The 27,820-nt window shown below is 38.9% G+C and overlaps 1 protein-coding gene across 1 annotated transcript in view; it reads right to left on the bottom strand.

Moving 5' to 3' along the window:
- DENND4A (DENN domain containing 4A) overlaps positions 1–27,820 on the bottom strand; it is a 107,202-nt gene that overhangs the window by 6,309 nt on the left and 73,073 nt on the right. The window contains exons 15-28 of the mRNA XM_081094276.1: positions 27,644–27,789; positions 19,866–19,999; positions 17,019–17,154; positions 16,257–16,463; positions 16,040–16,168; positions 15,642–15,783; positions 15,117–15,248; positions 12,153–12,269; positions 11,171–11,302; positions 8,539–9,638; positions 6,075–6,264; positions 2,098–2,192; positions 852–1,027; positions 615–758 (exon numbers count right to left, since the gene is read on the bottom strand). Coding sequence (XP_080950402.1) covers positions 615–758; positions 852–1,027; positions 2,098–2,192; positions 6,075–6,264; positions 8,539–9,638; positions 11,171–11,302; positions 12,153–12,269; positions 15,117–15,248; positions 15,642–15,783; positions 16,040–16,168; positions 16,257–16,463; positions 17,019–17,154; positions 19,866–19,999; positions 27,644–27,789 — 2,980 coding nt within the window. The remainder of the gene's footprint in view (positions 1–614; positions 759–851; positions 1,028–2,097; positions 2,193–6,074; positions 6,265–8,538; positions 9,639–11,170; positions 11,303–12,152; positions 12,270–15,116; positions 15,249–15,641; positions 15,784–16,039; positions 16,169–16,256; positions 16,464–17,018; positions 17,155–19,865; positions 20,000–27,643; positions 27,790–27,820) is intronic.

Raw genomic sequence — 27,820 nt, 5'->3', positions numbered from 1 at the left:
GTTTGCAATTTTGCTGCCTAAGCATTTAGGATTAAACAGATCATACCAGCCTGCCAGTACTATGCAGGCATTTTCTTTTGCACATGCAGCTACTAATATGGCTTCATCTGCCAGCTATCTATATTTGGCACTTCTCCAAAATGAATTTTAAGCGTAGATTTATTTATATTAGGCTTACTGTATATGTCTTAGTTTAATTTTACAGTTCCTTTATCAGCTCCAAATGTTTTTTTAGATTATTAAATATTCCTAAGTAGAAGATTAAATATTCCAAAATAGTAGTACTGACTTAATTCCTGAAGAGATAGACACAAGAGAAAGGTGTTCATTATAAACTTCAAGTGTTCTACAAAATTTTTACCTTTAAAATACTAGTAAACATTACATTATATGAATTATATAACTGATACCATGAGGATTCATAGAGTATAAACTATAACTGATTAAACATTTAGGTTATTAAGATAATTTTAATATTATTTTTCTTAGAATTTAAGCTTATGAATCTATTATACATAGCAACTTAAACCTTAAAATGTTCATCTAATTCTTGTCATTATCAAAAACATATATTATATAAATTGTTAACATATAGTTCCACATAATATACCCACCTATTTAAATCAAAATTCCCTTGAACAGAGATAACAGATGTGTCAAGACCAGAGGCTGATGTTGAGATACAAGACTGCCTTCCCTGACTTGAAAAGGATGGAAAATGCATATTTTCTATAGATGGACTTGACTTCAAAAAGTATCTGCAATGTGAATTAAAGGAGCTTATTGAGAAAGGAGAGATTCTAGGAAATGTGACTCTTAAACATGAAGAAAAAAAAAGCATAAATCATTACCTTCCAGGTCGTCTTAAATCTCTTATCTCGATATTCAAAAAGGGCAAGAAAAGATTGCCACAAAATGGGCATGTAGTATTGAGATTTGAATCATCTGCTGTCCAGCCAGCCATGATTTCTTCATCATGGACAAGACAATCACAAGTTCTACACCGAGAGCAACTTGAGATGAGAACCTGTGGGAGAAAATGGCACTGTATAAAGTAAGCTAGTTAGTGCATATTATAAATTAAAAACAGTTCAATTCATAAATATACTAGGAAACTAAAATGCAGAAGGATTTGGAAGTTACAAACAAAATATGAATTATATTCAATGCATTATATATTTATCTTTAACTATTTCAGCTAAATCTATTCCAAAATTTTTGCCTGAAAAGGAAACTTGCATTTAAGCAAGCATTTTAACCATTGTAATTACTAAAAAAGCCTGCCATGGAAAAGTAAACCCAAGCATAATTTGTTAGTACCCCAAATAAGTATTTGTAATTACACATTATAGATTTGTGCTACTCAAAGTGCAGTCACTGAACAAATGCTAGTCCACAAATTCTTACTGGTTTGTAATAAATAAAGAAATTGAAGGGACGATTTAGAAACCTTTAAAGTAATTTGTCAATGCTGTAACAACTAAGTGTGTGATCAATGTATTTTGCAAGAGTATCAGCTATGACAGATTGGAGATTTAAAACAACAATAAACCCCTGGTCTGTCACTAAAGATAGTTGCTGTGGATGAACATAAATATTGTCTTTACATTAATAAAATGTAGAAATTCCTGAAGTCATCAGAAACTTTGTAAATTGCAACATCAGATAGCTACATCAAACTGATACAAAGAATGAAAAACATGATGGAAAAAGTTGACACAAATGCCAAAATGGCTCCCTGTATCTTCATCAAACAAGTGTGCTTGCACAGCAAACTTGGTTGTTAAGTGTTTAAGATGTAAAATAAAAATTCAAAGAGAATATACATATAACAAGGGATAAATATAAATGTTGAAATGAAAATGCTTTTGTATGCTGATAAATCTCAAAGGAACTTTTCTAAACAGAGGAAAATGGTATGACTTCAACAATCAGAAATACTAGATATTTTAAGTTCATTCAGGTGCAACATACATTTTGAAATTTTCAGATACTACATATTTAACATTTTATTACTCCATCCAAGACCATCAATACTTAAGAAATGTAACTTTCATAAAGCAGTACATAAAAATGTTCTTTTGATTAAAACTGTACCTCCATTGCATAGTTCTGGAAGATATTTGTGTTACTCGTGTTGCAGGGAGATGCCACCTCTGATTTCCCAGGTAAGGCAAACTTTGACAGGGATCCTGTCCATTATTAAAAAACAAAGGGCGAAACCATTAAAACTAATGAGAAAGGACATGAGAATCTTTCACTTTCTTAAATTTTCTAATAAAATGTCAAACTGTTCTACTCAAAATAGTAAAGGTAAGTTAAGAAAAAAACACACAAATAAACAATGAAAAATGTTTTTCAATGTATATGTTTTTGTTTTGAGTATAAACCTAAGGAAATGTACTCTAATTCCTGATTCTCACATGCTTGGTGTGTTCATCACTCACTATTAAGCACTTTATGTGTACAGAGTAGAAGGCATTCTAGCTGTTTATAATTACTATTTTGCTATTTGTGTTTTTCCATGTTTAAAATACAAGAAAATATTTACGTATGGCAGCCCTTTACAGAAAAATGTACTGACCCCAGACAATGTTACAAAGGAAACCAGAGAAGTATCAGAAGAAAACACTGGTGAACCTAGGAAGGGTAAGTATTTCCTAATGATTCAAAATCCAGAAGCAAGAGAGGAAAAGACTGATAAATCTGATGACATACAATTAAAACCTTGTGACAAAAAAACCCCCCACAAACTAGGAAAAAGTACCTGCCATTTACATAAGAGATAAAGCATTAATTCTTTAATGTAACAAGAGCTACTAAAACATTTTAAATAAAGGACCAATAAGTGAAGTGTAGGCAAAGGAGAGTCCACAGAAAAAGAAATACAAATAGTCCTTAAACATATAAACAGATCCTCAATTTAGTTCATCCTCAATATAAATGAAAACTAAACTGAAATACATTCCTCACCTATCAGATGGCAAAAATACAAAAGGTTGCCAACATATTTTACTGACAAGGCTCTGAGGAAATAGGTATTCTTATATTCCTATTGCCAGAGGGAATGCAAAATAGTGTAGTCCTGAGGAAGGGAACTTGGCAATATCACTTCAAGGAATAATTTTGAAGTAGCTTTCAAAGTCCAGGCAAACTTATAATCTAATCGAATAAAAGAGAAACATGTAAATTGACTGTACCTTTGCCATGCCCAAGCCATGCCCATCAGCCAATCAGAGCGACTATATGCAAATTAATCCAACCAAGATGGCGGCCAGCAGCCATGGAGCTGGAGCAAGCAGGAGGCTTGCTTGACCCGGCGATGGAGGAAGCCAAGCTTCCCACCTGCCCTAGCCGGCTGTGGCCTCCACTAAAGGCAACAAAATTTCAATTATAGGAGCTAAATAAATCCCGGATACCTGCTTCCAGCCAGCCTCCACTGGGAGCTTGGGTGGCTGGGGGCCGTGGCCAGCCTGCAAACAGCCATTAGCCCCTCACCCAGGTTGGCCAGGCACTCCAGTGGGGACCCCCACCCTGAAGGGACTGTGGCCAGCCTGTAAACAGCCATCAGCCCCACACCCAGGCTGGCCACACCCTCATGGGGTGAGGGTCACCGCTGGGGGGCTTGGCAGCCTGCAAACAGCCATCAGCCACTCACCCAGGCTGGCCACACCCTCATGGGGTTGAAGGTCCCCAATGGGGGCCTTGGCCATCCTGCAAACAGCCATCAGCCCCTCACCCAGATTGGCCAGGCACCCCAGCGGGGACCCCCACCCTGAAGGGGCTGTGGCCAGCCTGCAAACAGCCATCAGCCCCTCACCCAGGCTGGCCACACCCTCATGGGGTGAGGGTCCCCGCTGGGGGGCTTGGCAGCCTGCAAACAGCCATCAGCCCCTCACCCAGACTGGCCAGGCACCCCAGCAGGACCCCCTACCCTGAAGGGGGTGTGGCCAGCCTGCAAACGGCCCTCAGCCCCTCACCCAGGCTGCCAGGCACCCCAGCGGGTCCCCCACCCTGATCTGGGACACCCTTCAGGGCAAACCAGCCAGCCCCCACCCATGCACCAGGCATATAATAAAAGGGTAAGCAAAAGAAACCATCAACAAAACAACAAGAAAGCCAAGTGCATGGGAGAACATATTCGCCAATGTTATCACTGATAAGGGTTTAATCTCCAACATTTATAGGGAACTCATACATCTTAACAAAAGGAAGATAAACAATCCAATCAAAAAATGGGCAAAGGACCTAAATAGACACTTTTCAAAAGAGGATATTCAGAAAGCCAAGAGGCATATGAAAACATGCTCAAAGTCACTAATCATCTGAGAGATGCAAATCAAAACAACAATGAGGTACCATCTCACACCTGTCAGAATGGTTATCATCAACAAATCAACAAACGACAAGTGCTGGCGAGGATGTGGAGAAAAAGGAACCCTCGTGCACTGCTGGTGGGAATGCAGACTGGTGGAGCCACTGTGGAAGCTAGGATGGAGTTTCCTCAAAAAGTTAAAAATGGAGCTCTCATTTGACCCAGTAATCCCACTTCTAGGAATATATCCCAAGAAACCAGAAACACCAATCAGAAAGGATATATGCATCCCTATGTTCATAGCAGCACAATTTACCATACGAAGATCTGGAAACAGCCTAAGTGCCCATCAGCAGATGAATGGATTGGAAAACTGTAGTACATCTACACAATGGAATACTATGCTGCTGTAAAAAGGAAGGAATTCTACCATTTGCAACAGCATGGATGGAACTGGAGAGCATTATGCTAAGTGAAATAAGCCAGTCAATGAAGGAAAAATACCACATGATCTCACTCATTTATGGATAATAAAGACCATTATAAACTGATGAACAAAAATAGATACAGAGGCAGAGCAGCCTCGAACAGACTGTCAAACTATAGCCGGAAGGCTGGGGAGGGTTGGAGGGTGTGTGGGGGGGGGGCAGTAAGAGATCAGCTGAAGGACTTGTATGCATGCATATAAGCATAACCAATGGACATAAGACGGGGGGGGGTTGGGGAGGTCGGGGGATTGTCAAGGGGGAGGGGGGGAAAGGAGACATATGTAATAGTCTTTGTAATACTTTAAGCAATAAAAAAATAAAATATAATAAAAAAAATAATGAAAGGGTAATATGCAAACGGACCCTAACAGCAAAACGACTGGGAATGACTGGTCACTATGACACACACTGACCACCAGGGGGCAGACGCTCAATGCAGGCGCTACCCCCTGGTGGTCAGTGCGCTCCCACAGGGGGAGCTCTGCTCAGCCACAAGCCAGGCTGACGGCTGCCAGCACAGCAGTGATGGTGGGAGCCTCTCCTGCCTCCTCAGCAGCGCTAAGGATATCCAACTGCAGCTTAGGCCTGGTCCCCGCTGGCAAGTGGATATCCCCCGAGGGCTCCTGGGCTGCAAGAGGGATGTCTGACTGCCAGTTTAGACTCAATCCCCCAGGGAGTGGGCCTAAGCCAGCAGGTGGACATCCCCTGAGGGGTCCCAGACTGCGTGAGGGCACAGGCTGGGCTGAAGAACCCCCCCGAGTGCACAAATTTTTATAATAGTCAAAGGCTGGAAACTTAATATCCATCAACAGAGAAGTGGTTAAAATAAAGTATAATACACTGACACATGACGACCTATGCAACCATAAAAATGAATGAGGGACAATGTTATGTGATGATATGCAATGATCTATTGTTAAGTAAAAAAAAAAGGGGGGGAATGGCAAGGTATTTCTAGTAGGTTACCTTTTGAATAACAAGACAAGGAGGTAATAAGAATACACACACATGCACACATGGGCCTATTATTTTTTAAAAAAGCAACAAAGGAAGGATAAACCAAAATGAATAAAAATGGTTGGTTACCTCTAGTGATGGAAAAAACAAATGAAGGGAATGGGGATGGATACTAGGCTTCTCTGAAAATGCCTTGGTTCAATATTGTTTTGACTTTGGAGGCATGCAAATCTTGTACAAAAATAAAACATACAGGGAAAAAAAGTAAAGGTACCACCTATCAGATGAAATATGACAATACTGTCTGAACAAACCTTCTAGGGAGGCAGAACTTCCTAGGCTTGTTCTGCTGAAATCAACGCCCTTAGTCCTTGTGGTAGTACTGCACTCTTGGGAGGAAGTGGCTCCTTCCAACTCAGGGCCGGCATCTTCATCCGTTAAAGAGGTAGATTCAGAATCCTGGGCTCCCACTGAAGAAAGACTGGTACGATCAGAACTTTGATCCTAAGGACATAATTATAAGCTTACTTTCCTTCATATTTAGAGTATCATTTAAAAAGTCACTTCTAAGGCAGAGGAAGTACTTAATTACTCAGATGATCAGTTAATCAACATTACCAAAAAAAAACCCCAAAACAAAAAAACATAATTTTTTAGTAGTTTGCAATAGTGGTTGACAACTAGATTCTCTGAGGTAAAGAAAAACACACCTGAAAACTACTTGGTGCAAACTACTTTGGACCAGCATGTGCTATAGGTCACTTTTTAAGCCAGCATTTTAAAATTAGATCAAAGTATCTGTCAGTAAGATGACCTTGCTAACTTTATAAATCTCTATTTACTGTTAATTTCCTCTCTGTGAATCTCAGCCCAGGATGATACCTTAGAAATACATTTTATTCTTTAAAATTTATGTTTACATTTTATTCTTTTTTCACAATAATCCAGGCTATAAAGACATATATTTATAGTTTTCACTTTTGAGAACACCAACGATAATTTTTTTCTGTTTATACCATAATCCGTAAGAAAATCTACTAGATACAAATTTTTGTAGACAGAAAAAAATTAATATCTATAATTCTACTGCCCAGATAATACATTTTTTTCTAGTCAAGTGTATGTTACTGAGTTGTTATTTATAAAATTTACATTTTTATGGGCTTTTTGGCTACATCTCATTGTTGCTGTTCTTTTAATCCTACTGGGCCATGAGTTGATGCTCAACCACTGAGCAACACTGGCTGGGCTATATTTGATTCTTTTAAATAAATAATTATCTGGTGAAATTTTCTAACTTGGGAGCTATTTTTTAAACCAATTTTATGTATTTTTTTGAACATAATTATTTCAAAGTCTCTTGCTATTCAAGTATTTGGATCTCCTAAAGATCTATTTCCAATATCTGTTTTTCTTTTGTTTTTTAGTTATGGTCTTGTCTCTTGGCATAACTATTTTTAATTGAACGACAGAATATAAAAAATTGTATGGACTCCAGATGTTGTTCTATTTCTCTAGAAAGGGTACACTTTTTCCTCTTTCTGATAAAGGCTGATTATTTTAATTTAACCACAGACTGAACTGAGTCAAGCCTGGGTTTCAGTTTTGGTCAGGCCCAGTCTACCTCCAGTTTGCCAATGCTCCTAAGGTATAGCTCTACAGGACTTCCAACTAAGGGCTTAGTGTATTAACCAGCACCTCCACCCCCTTGCCCAGCAGCTCATGAACTCTAGCTATTATATTCCCAGTACCGTAAAACTTCTTATCTGTCAGAGACTTTCTGCTTACCTTTTTTTAAAAAAATATATATATATATATTTTATTGATTTTTTTTTTTTACAGAGAGGAAGGGAGAGGGATATAGAGTATGAAAGATCGATGAGAGAGAAACATTGATCAGCTGCCTCCTGCACACTCCCCACTGGGGATGTGCCCGCAACCAAGGTACATGCCCTTGACCAGAATCGAACCTGGGACCCTTGAGTCCGCAGGCTGATGCTCTATCCACGGAGCCAAACAGGTCAGGGCTGCTTACCTTTTTTTAGCCTCCTGTCTTTTCAGCGTTTGGAAAATGTCTTGAAGGAAAAAAATTGTGTATTCGAAGACCCTCAAGTCTCCAATTTTATTTCTCCAGCTCTACATAAGATCTCCAAAGCTCTGCTGCCCCCTTCACCTCTCCATAGCCCTCTGATATGGCAAAGCTTGGATTTGCAAACTCCTGCTCTATGCTCAAAACAAGCAAATGACCTCAGGGAAAAAGTAGCTATAGAACTTCAGCTCACCTCTGCAAGTCTCCTCTCCCTAAAATCTTGTCCCTCTACTGTCTAATTGCTTCCGCAGTTCTCTGATGACTTTGAACGCTACTTTCTATCTTTCATCTAGCTTTTTGTTCTTAGGAGATATGTAGACAGCTCACAAGCTACTACACCCTAACCAGGAAAGCCCTATGCCTGGCTGGTAAGTTTTGAAGGCATGCTGGACACTGTCTGAAAAAAAATGTTCATTTTGAAGGAAATAATGAAGTGAGCATTTTCAGATGACACTAACTTTTACTCTAGCAACAAACCACTTCCTTCCAAAATCTAACTATAAACATAACCTTAGTCAATTCTTTTCAAGTTTTAATTCTGATACTTACAAACCTCAGACATCTGAAGAATCCTTTTTCAAAACTGTGTTTAAGGAGAATGTAAAAAACAATCCCAGACATCTCTACAAGTAAGGGAATTTTGGTGGTGAAGGATAAAAGGAAAAGTAGAAAATACTAACAATACGTACCTTAGATGATGTGGTATACATGGTGAACCTTGAATACCATTTGCTTGCTTTCTCTGCAACGCCTTTTCCAGCAGTGAACATACTGTTCCTTAGAACATCCAGTTTAGGTACTAGTAGTGTATCTAAATTAAATGAAGGTGATGAATGGGTAAATGCATCTTGAGTTTCTTCCCTAAATGGGCAAGAAGGTGAGAAGGCAGGAGAAGACCAGAGTCTATCCCTTGGTCTGTCTTCATTTTTTGTATAACTTTTAGATTTGGTAAGTCTCATTGGCCTAGGAGAATTAGGAGGCAAGCTAGATCTTCTACACGCCTTGACCAATGTTGGACTTTTCTTATCAGTTAATTTATCATCATATGCCCGTTGTAAATCAATGCTTGGTGTCCGACTTGTCAGAGGACTGGTCATGTTATTCATATACATCACGATTTCTTCAGCTAAATCACGCCTAGCAGATGGTGTTGAAACGCTTTTGGTTTCGTCTTCATCTTCTTCCTCCTCTTCTTTTTGCTGCTGCTCAGTCTCAGCAACCAAAAGAGAGAGGGGATCAAATCCTGTTGCAACATCAGTTTTTTCAAAAGGTTTTACTGAAAAGCTGCTATTCATACGTTGAATCCTTTTGGGATTTTGTGTGGCAACATATCCCATTTTTGACCCATAGGTTTCATTGTCTAAATCTTCTAAGTCAAAAATTACTGGAGAATCCACTTTATCTGCCAAACAATTAGAACCATCAAAAGGTGTGTCATCATCACTAGATTCCTTTTCTAGACTATCTCTTTTTGATCGTAAAGATGGACTTCCAATATCAAGACTATTTGGTCTTTTGCTTTTTGAGATAACATGTGAAAGAATTTTTGCATCAGCTCCTAATTTTTCAACCATATCTCCAGGGTTTGCTTCCTGGTTAATTCTATTGAGCATAAGTCCCATCATTACTCCTCCACTGTGATTGCGGTTTCTATTTCCCCAGGACATTTGCTGCTGCAAATTAGGTTCACTGCCATTTTTATCTCTTTTCCTGAAGCATCTACTTTGAATGTTTCCTGCTTCATTTGTATCCTCAAACGATGATATTAAGAGTGGCTCAGATGTGCTTTCTGAAAAACAAGAAAAGTTTTAGCCATAAAAAATGTAATGTGCTATTATAAGTTGTCTTAAATATTTAAATACTAATAATGAAAATGTTAATAGTAAGCACTCATCAAGTGTCTGCTATTTGACTGATACTATACTAGGCACTTTACTTACATTGTCTACCCATAATTATTCCAACATCCTTATAGCTTGAGAGAGATTAATTATATAGCCCAAAGTTATCCAGTCCTTAAATGACAGAACTGGGATTAAAACCCAGATTTGACGAACTATAAAAGGTATACTCCTAGATGTTAGACTGCACTGCTTTTTAAAACTTATAAATTAAAATTAATATTTACTCATGGTATACTTAATAATATTATCCTATATAATTAAAGGCTAAAATGCAAATCGACAGAATGGCGGAACAACCAGTCACTATGACGTGCACTGACCACCAGGGGGCAGACACTCAACGCAGGAGCTGACCCCTGGTGGTCAGTGTGCTCCCACAGGGGGAGTACCACTCAGCCATAAGCCAGGCTCATGGCTGCTGAGCTCAGTGGCGGTAGTGGGAGCCTTTCCTGTCTCCGGGGCAGTGCTAAGGACCCCGGAGGGTTCCTAGACTGCTAGAGGGAGCAGGCTGGGCTGAGAGATCCCCCCCTCCAGTGCACAAATTTAGTGCACCGGGCCTCTAGTTGTAAATAATATTCATGTTAATTCCACTAAATTGATTAAATAACAATAGTTACTACAATTATGGTTGTATTAGATGACCTTAAAAATCTGAGTATTCTGCCTATAAAAATGAAAAACCAAACCAATTAAAGGCAGCTGTGATAGTTTTATCCACAATAAATTATTATTATTTTATATATTTTTATTGATTAAAAAGAGAGGAAGGGAAAGGGGGAGAGAAATAGAAACATCAATGATGAGAGAGAATCATCGACCAGCTGCCCCTGCATGGCCCCTACTGGGGATCAAGCCCACAACCCGGGCATGTGCCCTGGCTGGGAATCTAACAGAGACCCCCTGGTTCATAGGTTGATGCTCAACCACTGAGCCACATTGGCCGAGCAAGCATTACTATATTAATAAATATAAAATAATATATAAAAAGCACTTTAAAAAGAAAAAATATTATGTATTGGTATCTAAACAATCTGAAGGACTATCCTTTTGCCCCTGAAAAACCAGGAACAATGTCTTCATTAAGCTTATAAGCTTAATTTAAAAACTGGTGAGGTATACTGTACTCTCAGACTGATCATCTCAATTGCTCCCACTTCTCCCTTCCCAAAAGTCCCAACAGTCCAAACTCAAAATATAGTATGTAGCTTATAAGTTTGTCCCTATACTTTCTTATCATAAAAACTTGAATAAAGTATACTATAAAATACAGAATTCAAGCTACTAAACTATACTATGTGAGGATGCACAAATATATAAAAAATAATCCTGGAGAATGAATACTTAAAAAAATAAATATTTACTAGAAATACAGATACAAGATATACAGCACATAACAGAGGTATACTATTCAACTTACCTGTGCCTTCTGCCGATATTTTATCAGCACTGTTGTTACTTGTACCACTGAGGCGAACTATACTGGAAGAACTTTGATAATTGAGCTTAGGAAGACAATCAGCACTTCCTTTTGCACTCTCACTCTCTGATACTGTAAAGATTAAAATGAAATTGGTAAGATGAAAACTATATGCATCATATAAGGCATAAGAAGAAGTAGCTTTTAGTTCTAAATATTTCTCCTCCAAATAGGTAATAAGAAATTATCAAATACCTCTGTATGAATTTGTCAATCACAAGTAATTACACTGATCTGAGGTCTCAAGGTATATATCAAATTACTATGTACTGGTTATGAATGAGGTCCATGCATACATTTTATATCACTTCTTTGGTTGTAAAACACTGTTTTCAATGGGAAGAGGCAAGGGTGAGAATATATGCAACAGACCATTAATAAAAGCATTAAATAAAAATATTGTTAAACCTCAGGAAAGAGCCACTGTTTGGCCCTGGCCGTGTGGCTCAGTTGGTGGGAGCATTGTAGACCAAAAGGTTTCAGGTTTCAAACCTGGTCAGGGCACCTACCTAGGTTTTGGGTTTGATTCCCAGTTGGGGCGCATACAGGAGGCAACTGATTGATGTTTCTCTCTCACATCAAAGTTTCTCTCTCTTTCCCTCCTTTTTTTCTAAAATCAATAAAAAATACCCTCAGGTGAGGATTAAAAAAAAAGATTCACTGTCAGAAGAAATAGATTTCTATTACAAGAAGAATAGTATTTACTAGTAATTTGAGAGTGGCTGTGCCACTAAAACTATACACTTCACACATGAAGATTTGTATGTTGGAATATTAAGTGGTAGAGAGAGCTTGTAATGGGAGGAAAGAGGAGTTATAATAGGAAAGTGAAAAATAAAATTAGTACTTTTATACCAAAAGCCAGTTGTATTTATTATTAATATAAGCCCACAACTTTATACAATATCAACTTAATACCTACAGGAACTAGAATCACTCCCTTTCTTATCTTTTTCTTCTTGAATGTCTTCAGTAGATATATCTCCTCTTCTAACTTCATCTTTGGATAATGAATTATATCCAAGATCAGACTGGCCACCTAGAAAAAAAAAAATCCGTATGGTGTTTATCATAAACTTCTTTACTGAGAAATGGAATTAGGAGCAACGCATTACTATTCCGATTTACTTATAGGAATTTTCTGGATAACTTTCAATTGGAAGCATTATTTTGTTAGATTCCATCCCCCATCTCTATTAAAGTAAGAAAGGGATAATCTCAAAATAATTTATTTTTTGCTCCATGCTGTAGTCAAAAGCATATACATGCACACTACTAGCTGGGTTCCAAAAAACAAAGACAAACCGGACATTCTTTATACAAGTCCATGACCTTTCTAGTAAAAGTCTGAGTTCCAACTAAGCAATGAAGAAAAATCTGCAGGGAATTCATAACAGAGCCTTCACACACAGGAAGCTGAATGTCTAAATACTTTTACCAAAAAAAAAAAAAAGGGTTTATGTAAGTTTATAAATAGGTAATTACTTTTTCTGAAAATTCAACTGAATACCAAATTGCACTTAAGTACAAATACATGGGAATGAGAAAAAGAACATGTTAAAGTTATTTTTAAGAAATGCAAAAGTTGCATTGATACAAAAAACTTCTAATATATTATACTGTTAGAGATTGTTTACTTTTCAGCAAATTATTTTCACTAGATTCAAGACATAAGGTTTTGAAACCTAGTTCTCTATCCTAGCAGACATAATTTAAAGTAAACCATATAACCTTTTTTGTTTGAATCTCTAATTTCAAGAGTTATAATACACACAGTTGTTATGATTATATGAGAAACTATATATGGAATGGTTTAAATACTTGTAAAGAACTATCCAAGGAAACTTTACTAAGTATCACTAGGTATTTAATACAACTGTTATACTTTTGAGTTTGTACTTTTAGTAATCAATTTTTCAGCTCTATTCCCAAAGAAGTAAGTTAAAAATGTGAAGATAATCTTGAAATTCATGCTCTTATTAGGTCCTGTACTGTTTTAAGATAGTCTTTTTTTTTTTTAAAGGCCATAGTTAAAAACAAAAAATAGACTCCTTCATTTTTAAGAGATAATGTCTGAGGTTGACTGCAATGGCTAATTACTATATTCACATTGCATAATTAATAAAACCAGCCCCGTAAAAAACAACTATGAAAATTACATTTCAACACAATTAGCTTATATTTATATTCTTAAAGGCAGGCATAAAAGGAGACAAGCCAAAATGTTACTGTTTGCAGAGATAGTAAAACTTTGTATTTTATGCCTTTATAGAAGAATTTACATTTTATGAATGGAGTTTTAAATTTAAAATTTCTGTCTATTAAGAGGTACCTCATATTTAAAAAGCATATGTACATTTTTAATGTAATAATAAAAAGGAAAGAATTATTCAAGTAATTTATTTTTAAAATATTTCAGTTTTAATATTAGAGAAGGCTATGTACAAATCTATTTTAATGAAATTAATGCCACCTTCAGTGCTAGAATGCTACAAATTTTATATATACTGAAATTATTTATTTGTAACTTTTTATTTTAATACTAGAGGCCCAGTACACAAAATTCCTACACTGGGCTGGAGGGGTGGCCCCTCAGCCTGGCCTGCACGCTCTTGCAGTCCGGGAGCCCCCAGGGGATGTCTGACAGACAGCTCAGGCCTGCTCCTCGTGGGGGAGTGGGCCTAAGCAAGCCAGCATTCAGACATCCTTAGTGCTGCCATGGAGGCAGGAGAGGCTCCTGTCACCGCCGCTGCGCTAGGCTTCTGGCACTCCCCCTGTGGGAGTGCACTGACCACCAAGGGGCAGCTCCTGCATTGAGCATCTGCCCACAGTGGTCAGTGCATGTCATAGTGACCAGTTGTTCACCGTTGGGTCGATTTGCATATTAGCCTTTTATTATACAGGATAGTTTAAGACTCAGAAGGAATCCTACCTAATAAAGAGGAAATATGCTAATCGACCATCACACCCTCACAAGATGGTGACGCCCACAGCCAATAAAGAGGGAATATGCTAACTGACTGCCACACCCTCACAAGATGGCTGCACCCACAGCCACAAGATGGCGGCACCCAGTCCCCTCAGCCCCGCCTCATCCAGCTGGGGTCCCCCAGTCCCCTCAGCCCTGCAGGGGAGGGCAGTTGGAGACGATCATGCCAGCAGGCTAGCAGTTAGGCGTCAATCAGGCCGGCAGGGGAACAGTTAGGGGGCTATCAGGCTGGCAGGCAGAGTGGTTAGGGGCAATCAGGCAGGCGAGTGGTTAGGAGCCAGCAGTCCCGGATTGTGAAAGGGATGTCTGACTGCAGGTTTAAGCCTGATCCCTATGGACATCCCCTGCAGTCGGACATCCCCTGAGGGGTCCCAGATTGGAGAGGGTGCAGGCTGGGCTGAGGGACACTCCACTCCCATGCACGAGTTTCGTGCACAGGGCCTCTAGTTATAAAATAATACAGTACTGAGAAAGTTCCTGTGTACCCTTTACTCAGCTTTCCCAATAATAATATCTCATATGAAACAGTAAATTGATGTTGATATGGTACTATTAACACAGATCAGAGATATAAGTTTCTTTTTTTAAAACTCTAAATTTTCATAATTACAAAGAACTTATCCTATAAAATTGATATGAAGAGATATGTGTGCTATTCAAGGTTAATTGGCTTATCATGGACTAAATACTTGAATAAATTCTTAAACTTTTATTTCTAGTCAAATAAAGAATGAATAAAATTGCATATAGTTATTAAATGCAACATCAAATACCTAATATATAAAATTTAAAAATGAGTTAAATACATCATTGAAAATTAAAATCCTGAAAAGACCAGAGAGCAAATCTAATTTTTAAAATGTACTTTAATATATGTATACATAAGCACAAACAAACCTGTACTAGATCTATCATCAGTAGCATATACTTTGATTAAACCCGTATTAAAAGGTGCCTGCTCCACAGTGTGTGTCCCATGACCACTATCCATGCTGCCATGACTAACAGCATCCAGGTCACTGCCATCTGCTTAAGAACACAATTTGACAGCATTTTACTACTCAGGGAGATACCAAAAACACACATCAGTTTGTTGCTCAAGCTAGTATCTACTAATACTGAATACAAAAAGTGCCACATAATTAGCAAATCCAACTGTAACAAAGAACCCTATTGTGAATCATTAACGAATACTAAACGAGACCACCAACAGTTGATAGTATAAGTTACAAGAAAAAAAGTAAAATTTTGTGTTTTTAAATGTGAAGAATACTCCAATCAGAATTTGCTTAATAGCAATAAAAACTAGACAACATTCAATAACTTGAGTATTTAAAATTTCTAAAAAATGTAAAGTATAACTAGTCAATAAATTTTAAAGAAAAAAATTAAACACATATATACTTAAAAATCTTTAATTACCTGAGAGAGTTGTTTGTGATAAGCGTGCATGTTTCTTTAAAGTTCTTTTGAACTGTGCTACTCCTAAAACAACGTTTCTTAATTTTGTCCAAAGATAATAGCCATTATGACTTCGTGAAGGCCAGGTACTTTCTAAAACAGCCTATTTGTTAAAAAAAAAAAAAATAATTAGTATAATAATTTTTATAAATGAACACATTGGCTTTAGATTCAAACTAAAGAATATCTAAGTAGATTGTATAACACAAAATAGCACAAAAATTTTACTTGATTTACAAAATATATTTTAAATACTCCAAAATAAATGTCAAATAAACCCTGCATCAACTTCTGCCATTAAATTAAGATTGTATAATCACAAAATTTATACTCTTTCTCCATGAAAAAAAAGTAATTACCTTATTATAATAACCATAAGTAATGGCATTGGGGTCAATACCAGCTTTCCGCATTTCGAAAAGCACTCGAACTGCAAGCACTGGCTGATCATATTGTCCACAGAGCTGCATAAGAATGCGGTAGCACACCTGAAACACAGTATATTCAAAAGTGTACAGAAACAAAACACCTATGTCCATAAATATAGAAATAAGGCATTTTAAAGATAATTGTTACCTCATCAGGTGGATCCATCTTCTTTGACTGCATTTTTTTAAGCACATCATATGCTGTTTTCAGTGCCCTGACTTTTGAATGACATACTTTCACATAAGCTGGGAGACAAATAAACCATAGTCCGTAACAGTGACGCAGCAGACACCTAGACCACATCTGAGGAATGGAAGAGTACCGTTTGGCAATTTTATGGGCTGATTTAATTTCCTAGAGAAAAATGCAAAGATCTCATTAATTAATTTACACACATGGCATCCTTATTTAACTGTGTGTTGAACAGGTATAAGTCACTTGCTTTTATAATGTTTCCCTAATAAAATCTGCTTGTAATTAATATATATTCAAGCCTCTGCTTGAATTTTTATTATATCATATCTGTAATAATAAAAGCATAATATGCAAATCAACCGAATGGCCATCCGGCAGTCCTTCCGGATGACCTTCCAGATGAAGCTGGGGCTACAGCCACAGGATGGAGGCAGTTGCCCTGGCTGCGAGGGAGGGATCGAGGTAGCCGCCCCAGCTGCGAAGGCCTACTCTTGCACGAATTTCGTGCATTGGGCCTCTAGTATAAAATAGAGTTCTAGAACTAGTTAATTTTTTGAAGTCCACTTACTCTAAATTATCTTCAGAATGCTTCAGGGAGCTTAATCTAGTCACAGTTATATATGAGGTGGTAAAGTATATTATGGGAGGATAAGTGTCATATTTACTTTTGTTCTAATATTCGATTACATGAAAAATGCAAAATTTTCAAAGCACCTGTTTTGTTCTTCTGAACATAGGAGAAGGACTACTAGGACTACTTGATTTTGAAGGCAATTTGCTCTTTTGTGTTTGTAGAAATCCATCAGGTCTCTCAAATAAACTGTTCCTAAGAACTGGAAATCCATTATAGCTGTTTTTGAAAAGAAAAAGAAAACTTCAAGCACACATAGATTATATCATACTGGTTACATGCTAAAAAAATGTATGGCCAACAATTTATCCTATGTTTCTCCATCAGACTAGAATATATACTCAACAAATATTCATGCTAATGTTGCTTTTCTTTTTATAATATTTAGAAATGTAATAGCCAAACATAAACTCAAATATATATTTTGGAGGAAAAAATTTTGCTGAATTGACATTAAACTACAAAGTAACTCAAGTACTTTGGTAGTATTCGTGTAAATATATAGCAAACTTATCAGATAATATGACAGTTGGTAAAGGGCCCACCAAATCAATACTCTTTCAAACAGGACAGTCATTAATATCACTGCTTTGAATTAACTAATTACTGCAGAACCTCCCTCTTAAAAAGATGTAAATAACAGTGCTTGCTTCAGCAGCACTTATACTAAAACTGGAACGATACAGAGAAGATTAGCATGGCCCCTGAGCAAGGATGACATGCAAATTCATGAAGCGTTCCATATTTAAAAAAAATGTAAATAACGTATTAGCACACCAGAACAAGCTCTCATATTGTCATGAATTGGTTTATCAGGTTAGCTAGCAGGTTCAGGGCCTCATTTACACAAAAGAAAATTGAAGAGGTTGGAGAAGAGGAAGAAAAATTAGACTAGGTAGCTCTATGAGGAAGTGGGTTTAATTTGGGTTCTAGAGGAACGTGTTTGGGCATTTAAAGGACAGCAGCAGCTAAGAAAAAGACATACTGAAAAGAACAGAAGGAGCCCCTGAACAGCAAACTTAACCTACTTTATAATATTCTTAAAGGCATAAAATAGTTTTAATTAATGACAAAGAAAACAATAATAAAAGATGGCAAACTATATCGATTATATATAAGCAAGTTCAGTTGAATAATAAAATATTGGTAAGGACTGAATGTTAAATAGCAATAAAATATCAAAGTTCAGGAAAATCCTGACCCTTAAAAATTCTTTGTATGTACACGGTGTGAAAAGACCATTCTGTGTATCCTGTGGAAACTTATTGCCTTATCATTTTATATAGAAAATCTAAGTATATGATCATCTCTTATTAAGAGATCAGACTGTGCTGATTAAAGAAATTTAAATTGTTTCAAATAATGGGGATGACTACACCAAAATTATACTGGGCAATCTCAAGGGGGAAAAATGACTTAGCTTCTTTAAAAAATGGGAACTTTTTAAGCTAAGTAATTGTCTTATTAAAGGACTAAATCTTAAAGTAAAATTTGAATTAAAAAGTTAAAACTAAACCCCCAAAAGTATATTAGTAAACATACCAAAAGGAGTCTTAGAAATATCATGTACAGCCCTGGCTGGTTAGAGCGTCAGCCCTCTCGCACAAAAGGATTTCGGATTCGATTTCAGGTCAAGGGCACGTACTTGGGTTTTGGGTTCGCTCCCTGCCACTGAATAGGGCATGTTTGGGATGCAACTGACTGATGTTTCTCACATTGATGTTTCTCTCTCTCCCTCTCTCTAAAAGTCAATAAAAAATGTCCTCAGGTGAGGATAAAAAAAAATAAAATAAATAAGTGAGCCTGGCTAGTGTGGCTCAGTGGTTGAAAATGTCAACCTATGAACCCAGAGGTCACAGTTCGATTCCAGGTCAGGCACATGCTGGGTTTCAGGCTCGATTCCCAGTAGGGGACATGCAGGAGGCAACCAATCAATTCTCTTTCATCATTGATGTTTCTAACTCTCTCTCCCTCTTCCTTCCTCTCTGAAGTCAATAAAAATATATGTATTTTTAAAAATGATATGAATAACATCATCAATAGATGTAAAGGGCTGGAATCAAGTGAACTATGAATATTTACAAACATCAGTTACACCACTTTTTCAAATTTAATAATTTGGGTTATAAATAAGGATGTCCTGAAAAATCCTTTCTTAATAAAAATAACAAACTGTGACTTAATGAATGATAGGTGAGAAATGGTTTTAGAATCTTTAACTAAAGTAAGGAGTGTTATTAGAGAAGAAATAAATAATTTAAAATCTAAAAGGAAATACTATTTTAAGTAAAAATATATACTAGAAACTATCGTATATAACAAATGTATATGTACAAAATATATCTAGATAGATAGATGTATAATAAATCTACCTCTATTAGAACTTTTTTCTAGACTTGGAGACAGGAACTATGTGTCATTCAAGTCTAAAAACCAAGCACTTAGAAGCATCTGGCCAAATTTCCTAAATTAATAACCACCAATTCCAATAGTTCTGAATCTCCTTGACTTAAAAAATCATGGAATAATTAATAACCTAAAAAAATTACACATTAACCAATGTGTGTGGGGGGGGGGGGCAGGGGAGTGAGGAAACCAGCTTTAGTGAGAAACAAAAATCAACATTTTATAATAAAAATGCTGTATTTTGGTGGGGGTAGAGTCCTAACTGAATGTAATCAACATTTATGAGAACAGATACTTCTGCAGATATAGAACTTCCCATTCCCAAGTCTATATTATGCAAAATTATAATTTTTTTCTTTTTAGACCTCAAAACTTAATAATGGATGTGGGATAAGCTTGCTTACCACCTAAAAATTAGGGATCTGTAAAGTTTGGATTTTTGAAAATACCATTCCTTAGAAAGCTACATCACAGATGATGGATTGCTTCTCTGTTTCAATCTCAAACATTCGCCTCTTGAATACCTGTACTGTAAAGGGGGTTCTTCACCATTGGGTAGATGGGGGATCTCAGGTGGTGTTACAAAAACAGTATGTTCACTTTTGAAAGATTCATCCAGTTCTATAAGCCGCATTTCACCACTTTTGTCCATATCCACCTGAAGGAGTTTTAAAAAAGCATATATTAAAAAAACACACCCCACAATGGTTAGCCAAGTGTTCATCTATAGGGGAATGGTTAAATAAATCATGTATACAACTCGGTACTATAGAGCTATTAAAAAAAAAAGAATGACCAAGTTGTCTATGTATGACTATAGAAAGATCTCCAAGATAATTAAGTGGAAGTAACAAGCTGCAGAGCATTGTATATAGTGAACTAATTTTTGAGTAAGAAAGAAGGAGCCCTGGCCGGCATTGCTCACTGGTTAGAGTCATAGGTTCGATTCCCTATCAAGGGCATGTACGTGGGTTGCAGGTCTGATTTCCACCCCTGGTTGGGGTGGGTGTGGGAGGCAACAAATCAATCTTACATCAATATTTCTCTTTCTTCTCTCTCTGTCCCTCTGCCTCCTCCTTTCCACTCTCTCTAAAAATCAATGGAAAAAAGATCCTCACTCTTTGGGTGAGGATTAAAAAAAAATAAAAAAGAGGGAAAAACAAGAAAAAAAAATATATAAATAATATACACACACACTAGAGGCCTGGTGTACGGATTCATGCACTGGTGGGGTTACTTGGCCTGGCCTGCAGGGATCGGGCCAAAACCAGGCCAATGCATGGATTTGTCCAGGGCGTGTCTGGCCCGTCTTGCCCAGTCCCGATTAGGGCCACATTGCCCAGTCCTGATTGGGGTTGGGGATGGACCACGGGAGGGCTCCAGGGCGTGTCCGGCCCCTCTTGCCCACTCCCAATCAGTTGGACCCCAGCAGCAAGCTAACCTTCCAGTAGGAGCGTCTGCCCCCTGGTGGTCAGTGAGCATCATAGCGACTGGTCAAATGGTCGAATGAACGGTCAGACACTTAGCATATTAAGCTTTATTATATAGGATTTTTTGTTTGTATGCACATAAAGAAATACTGAAGAATACCAAGAAAAGTAATTATCTATATGGGGGAGGGGAGATGAATGGAGTGAACAAGATGGGACAAGACCCAGATTTCCCAATGTATATGTTTTTATATTATTTTGAATCGTGGGGATGTATTCAAGAAATAATTTTTAAAATGCACACATAGCCCTGGCCAGTCTGGCTCAGTTGATAGGGCACTGTTATTCCATGTACCAAAAGACTGCAGGTTTGATCCCAGGTTGGGGTGAGTGGTTGGGCGCATCTACAGGAGGCAACTGATTGATCTTTCACATCGATATTTCTCTCTCTCTCTCTCTCTCTCTCTCTCTCTCAACTCAGGTGAGAATTTTATAAAAATACAAATAGGCAGGGTATCAAAAAAATGTCTTCAATGTACTCTTTCTCACTAAGCAGCTGGAAGATGTGCTCCACCATAACAAAGAGGTAAACCAAGAAAGAAGCTACTGAAGCCAGAAAGCAACAACTCCAGAGAGAGGTCAATGTAATTCCAGGATGATGGTGAAGGAAAATCCAGGATGACAGAGTAGAAAGCAATCAGTTCATATTGGAACAAAAAGATGGAATGCTCCAGCAAAAATTTTTAAAACAATAAAATGGATATGTTAGAAAAATTGACAGATTTAAACATTTTCACTTTTGTAGAAGACTTTAGAAATGAATTAACATTAGTCACAAAGGAAGGAACATAGTAACTATTAACTTCAGGGAAAACAAAATCCATACATGAAAGGCAATTTAATTATAATATATATATGGCTTAGCTGTGATTATATACAAAGTGGCCAAAAATAATGTTATGACTACACTGGGAGGATTGTGGTGTTGGTGGTAGACATTAATTAGCAGCAATAAAACCATATTATTTGGAAATCTTAAGGTAAATGACTGAAGATATAGCTGAAAGAGAAAGTGGTGGTCTCTGGGGAGCAGAAACTAGGGTAGAAAGGAATGGGACCTAGCCTTATAAAAGTACTAGAGGCCTGATGCATGAAATTTGTGCATGGGTAGGGTCCCTAGGCCTGGCTAGCGATCAGGGCCGATCTGTGGGGCAACTGGCAGGATGATTGGGGGGGCCCCCCGCTGGCATCTGCCTTGGCTGGCCTGGCACCACCTGCTCACTGGCCGTGCCCTCCGCTGCCACCCACTTGTCGGCATACCCCATCACCTCCCCCCCCACCCTCCCGTCACCAGTCACCTTCCTCTGGTCGCCTCCCTCTGCGGGGTGACCAGCAGGGCAACTGGGGGTCCCTGCTGGCACCTGCCTTAGCTGGCCTGGAGCCTGTGGGCTGGGGGCAGCTCCTGTGTTGAGCGTCTGCCCCCGGTGGTCAGTGCACATCATAGTGACCGGTCATTCCGCCGTTCGGTTGATTTGCACATTAGGCTTTTATTATATAGGACTGACTTTCTAAACTATGTTATGTTTTACTGTGGTAAAAATGAAAATTTTCTTTTAAGAGATTTGGCAGCAATATTAAGAATGCTTAGCCCTGGCTGGTGCGACTCAGTTGGTTGGGCGTCATCCCCTGCACAGAAAGGTTGCTGGCTCAATTCCTGGTCAGGGCACATGCCTGGCTTGTGGGGCTCAATCCCCAATAAGGGGCATGCAGGAGGCAGTCAATCTACATAGATATTTCTCTCTTTCTCTCCTTCTCCCTTCCTCTCTCTCTAAAATATCAATGAAAATGTTTTTGAAATATACTTATAAGATCTGGTTATGTAAAAAATTAGGAAACCATGTTATAATTATGTAAAAACACTGAAAGTAAGTGTAAAATGGATATTAGTTAGGGTATTGGGCTTACAAAGTTTTTCTCCCTTTTATTTTCCACAAAATTTAATAAAAGTGTTAAAAAGTTAAACTTTCAATAAAAACAGAGAACATTATTAGTAAGCCTAAAAATATAAAAAACACATTAGGAACATGTCAGGGATAACTCATAGTGGTAACCTGTCAATGATAAATTATACGAAATGAATAACAAATGAAAAGCTCTATTTACATACATTTTTTTTATTCAGACGGAGTGGGTTTAATCTAATTATAAGGCAAGCAATGATAATGAAATAGAAAGATGGACTAGAACAAAAAGGTTTAAACAGATACCCAAGGTAATTGGAAAGGAAGCTGAAAACTACTCCTATCCATGATGGAACATTATAAGAGAAGTGCCTGTCAATGAGCACCAGGTGTTTTAAAAATTTTATTTACTTATTTAACAGCTTCTCCCTCTCCAGATCAGGGCCTACTTCTTACTCTCCAGCCACTTTGCATAAAAAACACCTGTGGACAAGGAAAACTGCTCTAATTCTCAGTACGTATTATAAAGACTATTAAAACAAGTTCTTGGTACAATGCTGTAATGAAGACAAAATTGTCAAGGAGCTATGACATTGCTTCTCAAAATAAGCAAGGTTTCAAAGCTCTATATAGGCAGAGGTCAACTTACAAAAAGGCACAGTTCTAAAAGTTCATTTGTAAGTAAGTTATTCAAAATATAGAAAATAAATCCCCCCTCCCCCCAAAAAAATCCTTCCTGCAAAACATTCTACATTTGGAGTCATGATTGCATGGAAATCTATATTTGCCAAAACTTATCAAACTCTAAATTTCAAAGGCATATATATATATATGCCTAAACAACCGTTATGACTGAACGACTAGAACGACCAGTCACTATGATGTACACTGACCACCAGGGGGCAGGTGCTAAATGCAGGAGCTGCCCCCTGGTGGTCAGTGCGCTCCCACAGCCAACCTCCTGCAGCCAGCCAACCTCCTGTGGCCCCACCCCCAGGCCGACTTCCCAATCTCCCATGGCCCCTCCCCTTGACTGGCCAACCTCCCACGACCCCTCTCCCTGGCTAGCCACCCCGCCCCCCCATAGGCCTCGATCACTGGCCAGGCCAAGGAACCCCACCCATGCATGAATTTGTGCACCGGGCCTCTAGTGTTGATATATTATATCTCAGAATTTTGATTTTTTAAAAACTGCCCTAAAAGGCAATTAGAGTACCATCCCATCAAAAATAAAAATTTAATACATATTTCTAGCACAACACTGTAGCACCATTTGAACTACAGCTAATCACCCTTTATTTCAGTGTTTTTATGGTAAAATGAATTGAGTTCTAAGCAGATAATGACATATGTCCATGGTTTTCCTATTTCAAAGCATTTCAAGGACTTCAAGACCTTAACCTTTTAACTCTCTATCAACACCAGAAAGTACTTCTCTACATCAACCATCCATCAAGTTTTATAAAGTTAAGGAAAGGGTATATATATGCCTACACAAGGCTCCAAACTTGTTACTGCTCTCCATATGTTATTCAAAAGCTGAACATTGTCACGAGATGATAAAATGAGATGAGCTGGTTTTACTAACCTAATAAACTCGAATAAAAGCCACCAAGATTAGTGGAATCTAATGAACAAAATAAACTAGCAAACAGAATAGAAACAGATTCATAGATACAGAAAACAGACTGTCAGCTGTCAGAGGGAAGGGGTATTGGGGGGCTGTGTGAAAAAGGAGAAGGACTTAAGCAAAAAAACCCACACACCAAAAATCAGACACAGACAACAGTATGGTGATTGCCAGAGGGAAAGGGGGATGTGGGAGGAGGAAGACAGCATTGGGGGATATATGGTGATGGAGATTTTCTTTGGGTGCTAAGCACATGATGCAGTATTGTAGATGTTTTATAGAACTGTACATTTGAAACCTGTATGGTTTTATTAATCAATGCCACCCTAATAAATTCAATAAAAAATAGTCACAATGTCTTCTACTTTTTAGTTCATATATACTACTCTGAACACTGTGAGGCATGCAGTTATAATAATTTCTCCTCACAATATTAAAAAAAAAAAAACACAGATAAGAAAACAACACAGAAACACTAAAGGACTTGACTAAAGTGCAAGGTAATAGCTGGGGTGAAAGTTCTCCTGATTCCCAATGCAGTGTTTATCCCATTACACCCTTCACAGTGAGTATAAGTTCTCATTTTTATAGGACACATTTGGTACTTAATTAATAAATGACATTTTCATGTTAAACTCAGAACTAAGCCAACTTCTGAATATTTTGGCTGTTGTGCACCCCCACCCAAATCACTGATTTTCTTTCACAGTCACATAAACTGGAAAGTGATGGACTTCTTTAAATTACCTTATCAGTATAAATTGTTGAAAAAAATAATTTCTTTTTTCTAGTGTCACAGGCATAAAACCATGAATACACACACACACACACACACACACACACACACACACACACACACATATATATAAAAGGCTAAGCGACCGGACAACTGGCAGGTAGGTATGATGCACTCTGTCCACCAGGGGGCAGATGCTCAACTCAGGAACTGCCTAGTGACAGCAACTTTGCAGAGTGCCGTCTCGCACTCCAGGACCCCTGGGGGATGTCGGATTGCCCATTTTGGCCCGATCCCTGCAGGCCAGGCTGAGGGACCCCATCTGCCAGAGGGACCCCACTCACTCTGCAGACACCCTTCGAGCCATGGCACCTCCCAGGTGCAGCTGTCTGGGGAGGGACCATGGGAGAGACCATGGGAGGTTGGCTCCAGGGTGTGTCTGGCTCAACTCGCCCAGTCCTGCCCCACAGGCCACCTTCTAATTAATTTCCTTTCAATGTGCACAAATCTGTGCACTGGGCCTTTAAAAAAAAAAATATATATATATATATATATATATATACACACACACACACACACACACACACACACACACACACACATATATATATACACACACATACACACACACTAGGGGCCCGGTGCACGAAATTCGTGCACTGGGTGTGTGTGTGTGTGTGTGTGTGTGTGTGTGGGGAGAGTGTCCCTCAGCCCAGCCTGCCCCATCTCACATACTAGGAGCCCTCAGGCGTTGACCCCCATCACCCTCCGATCACCTGATCGGCCCCTTGCCCAGGCCTGACGCCTCCGCCAGAGGTGTCAGGCTTGGACAGGGGACCTCCATCTCCCCCTGATCACTGGCTCTGGCCCCCGCCCAGGCCTGAGGCCTCTGGCCCAGGAATCATGCCTGGGCAGGGGACCCCCATCTCCCTCTGATCGCTTGCTCCACCCCCCCGCCCAAGCCTGACGCCTCTGACCCAGGCTTCAGGCCTGGGCAAGGGGACCATCATATCCCCCCAATCCCCAGCTCCGCCCCCCACCCAGGCCTGATGCCTCAGCCAGAGGAGTTGACCCTCATCACCCTCCGATCACCAATCACCAGATCGGCCCCTTGACCAGGCCTGAGGCCTCCGGCAGAGGTGTCAGGCCTGGGCAGGGGACCCCCAGCTCCCCGCGGTTGCAGGCTCCGCCCCTGCCCAGGCCTAATGCCTCTGGCCTAGGTGTCCGGCCCAGGCAGCGGGGACCTGCAGTGGCAGCGGAGGGCGCCGCGATCGTGGGCTTTGCTTTAGGCCCAGGCAAGGGACCCCTAGCTCCTGGGACTGCCAGCTTCGACCGTGCCCAGCTCCCATCGCTGGCTCCACTCCTACTTCCTGCTATCACTGGCCAGGGCGGCAAAGGCGCCTGATTCTCCGATCATGGCTGGGGGGCAGGGCAAAGGCGGCCCCAGGGCCGCCTTTGCCCTGCCCCCCAGCTCTTAGCTCCCCCCTGGGTTTCAGATCACTGTCAGTGGCAGGGGGCTTCTTCCTGCTTTCCCTTTCGCCTCCCTGCATTGTGCCTACATATGCAAATTAGCCGCCATCTTGTTGGCAGTTAACTGCCAATCTTAGTTGGCAGTTAATTTACATATAGCCCTGATTAGCCAATGAAAAAGGTATCGCCGTACGCCAATTACCATTTTTCTCTTTTATTAGTGTAGATACACACACACACACACACACACACACACAAATTTATAGAAAAGTTTCAAGTACACTAACTTTTCAAATACAAATAGCTTTTTTCCTCTTAATATTTTGAGAGAAAGTTGCTGACCTGATGACCCATCACGTCTGAATACTTCAGTGTGTACTTCCTATAAAAAAGGACATTCTCCTATATAACTACAATACATGAATCTGGAAATTAACATTTATACTGTCTAATACTCAAACTACATTTGAATTTTGTTGATTAGCTTAATAATGTTATATCAGAAGCATCCAGTTCTAGCCCTGGCTAGTGTTGCTCAGTGGTTAGAGTGGTTGGCCTGAGCACCAAAGGGTCACAGGTTCAATTCCGGTCAAGGGCACTTGCAGGAGTGATGATGGCCCTAGTTGGGGTGCATGTGGAAGGCAACCTATTGATATGCCTCTCTCACATTGATGTTTTCCTCTCTCTCCTGTACCCTCTTTCTCTTCTACTTTCTCTCTAAAAATCAATGGGAAAAATATCCTCCGATGAGAATTAACAACAACAAAATGCTCAAGTTAGAGGTCCACAGGCTTGAACAAAAGTTCTATTGTCCGTAAGTGGGGAGGCAGAGATACAGACTTGACTGCTAAAATAAAACTCACGATTTAGTAAAATACTGCAGGAAATTTCCAAGAGGTTGTTGTGTTCTATAATATCTGGTAGGCCACCAAAACTTTCAGAATAAAGGGTCAATGATGGGATGAAATTAATTTTAGATTTTGTTAAAAGCTAGTAAAACTTATAAATAGAAACCATAATTTATAACAATTATAACAGTCACACAAAATAAGTAGAGCACTGCAGACAAACTTACTTTATCTACACAGTCATCAAAGAATGCCAGGCTTGCATCTTTATCACTGACAAAAGAACATTCCTCAATGAAGCGAATAAACATTTGTGTTTTGGTCATCATGTTATAGAATTTTTGATGTGATCGGTCTCGGCTTCTTAAGAAAGCTGTTCAACATAAATTTACAATATCAGAATA

The sequence above is a fragment of the Myotis nattereri genome, assembly GCF_964212035.1.
Source record: "Myotis nattereri genome assembly, chromosome: 1".
Classification (NCBI taxonomy): domain Eukaryota; kingdom Metazoa; phylum Chordata; class Mammalia; order Chiroptera; family Vespertilionidae; genus Myotis; species Myotis nattereri.
This window is presented reverse-complemented; position numbering and strand designations above follow the sequence as displayed.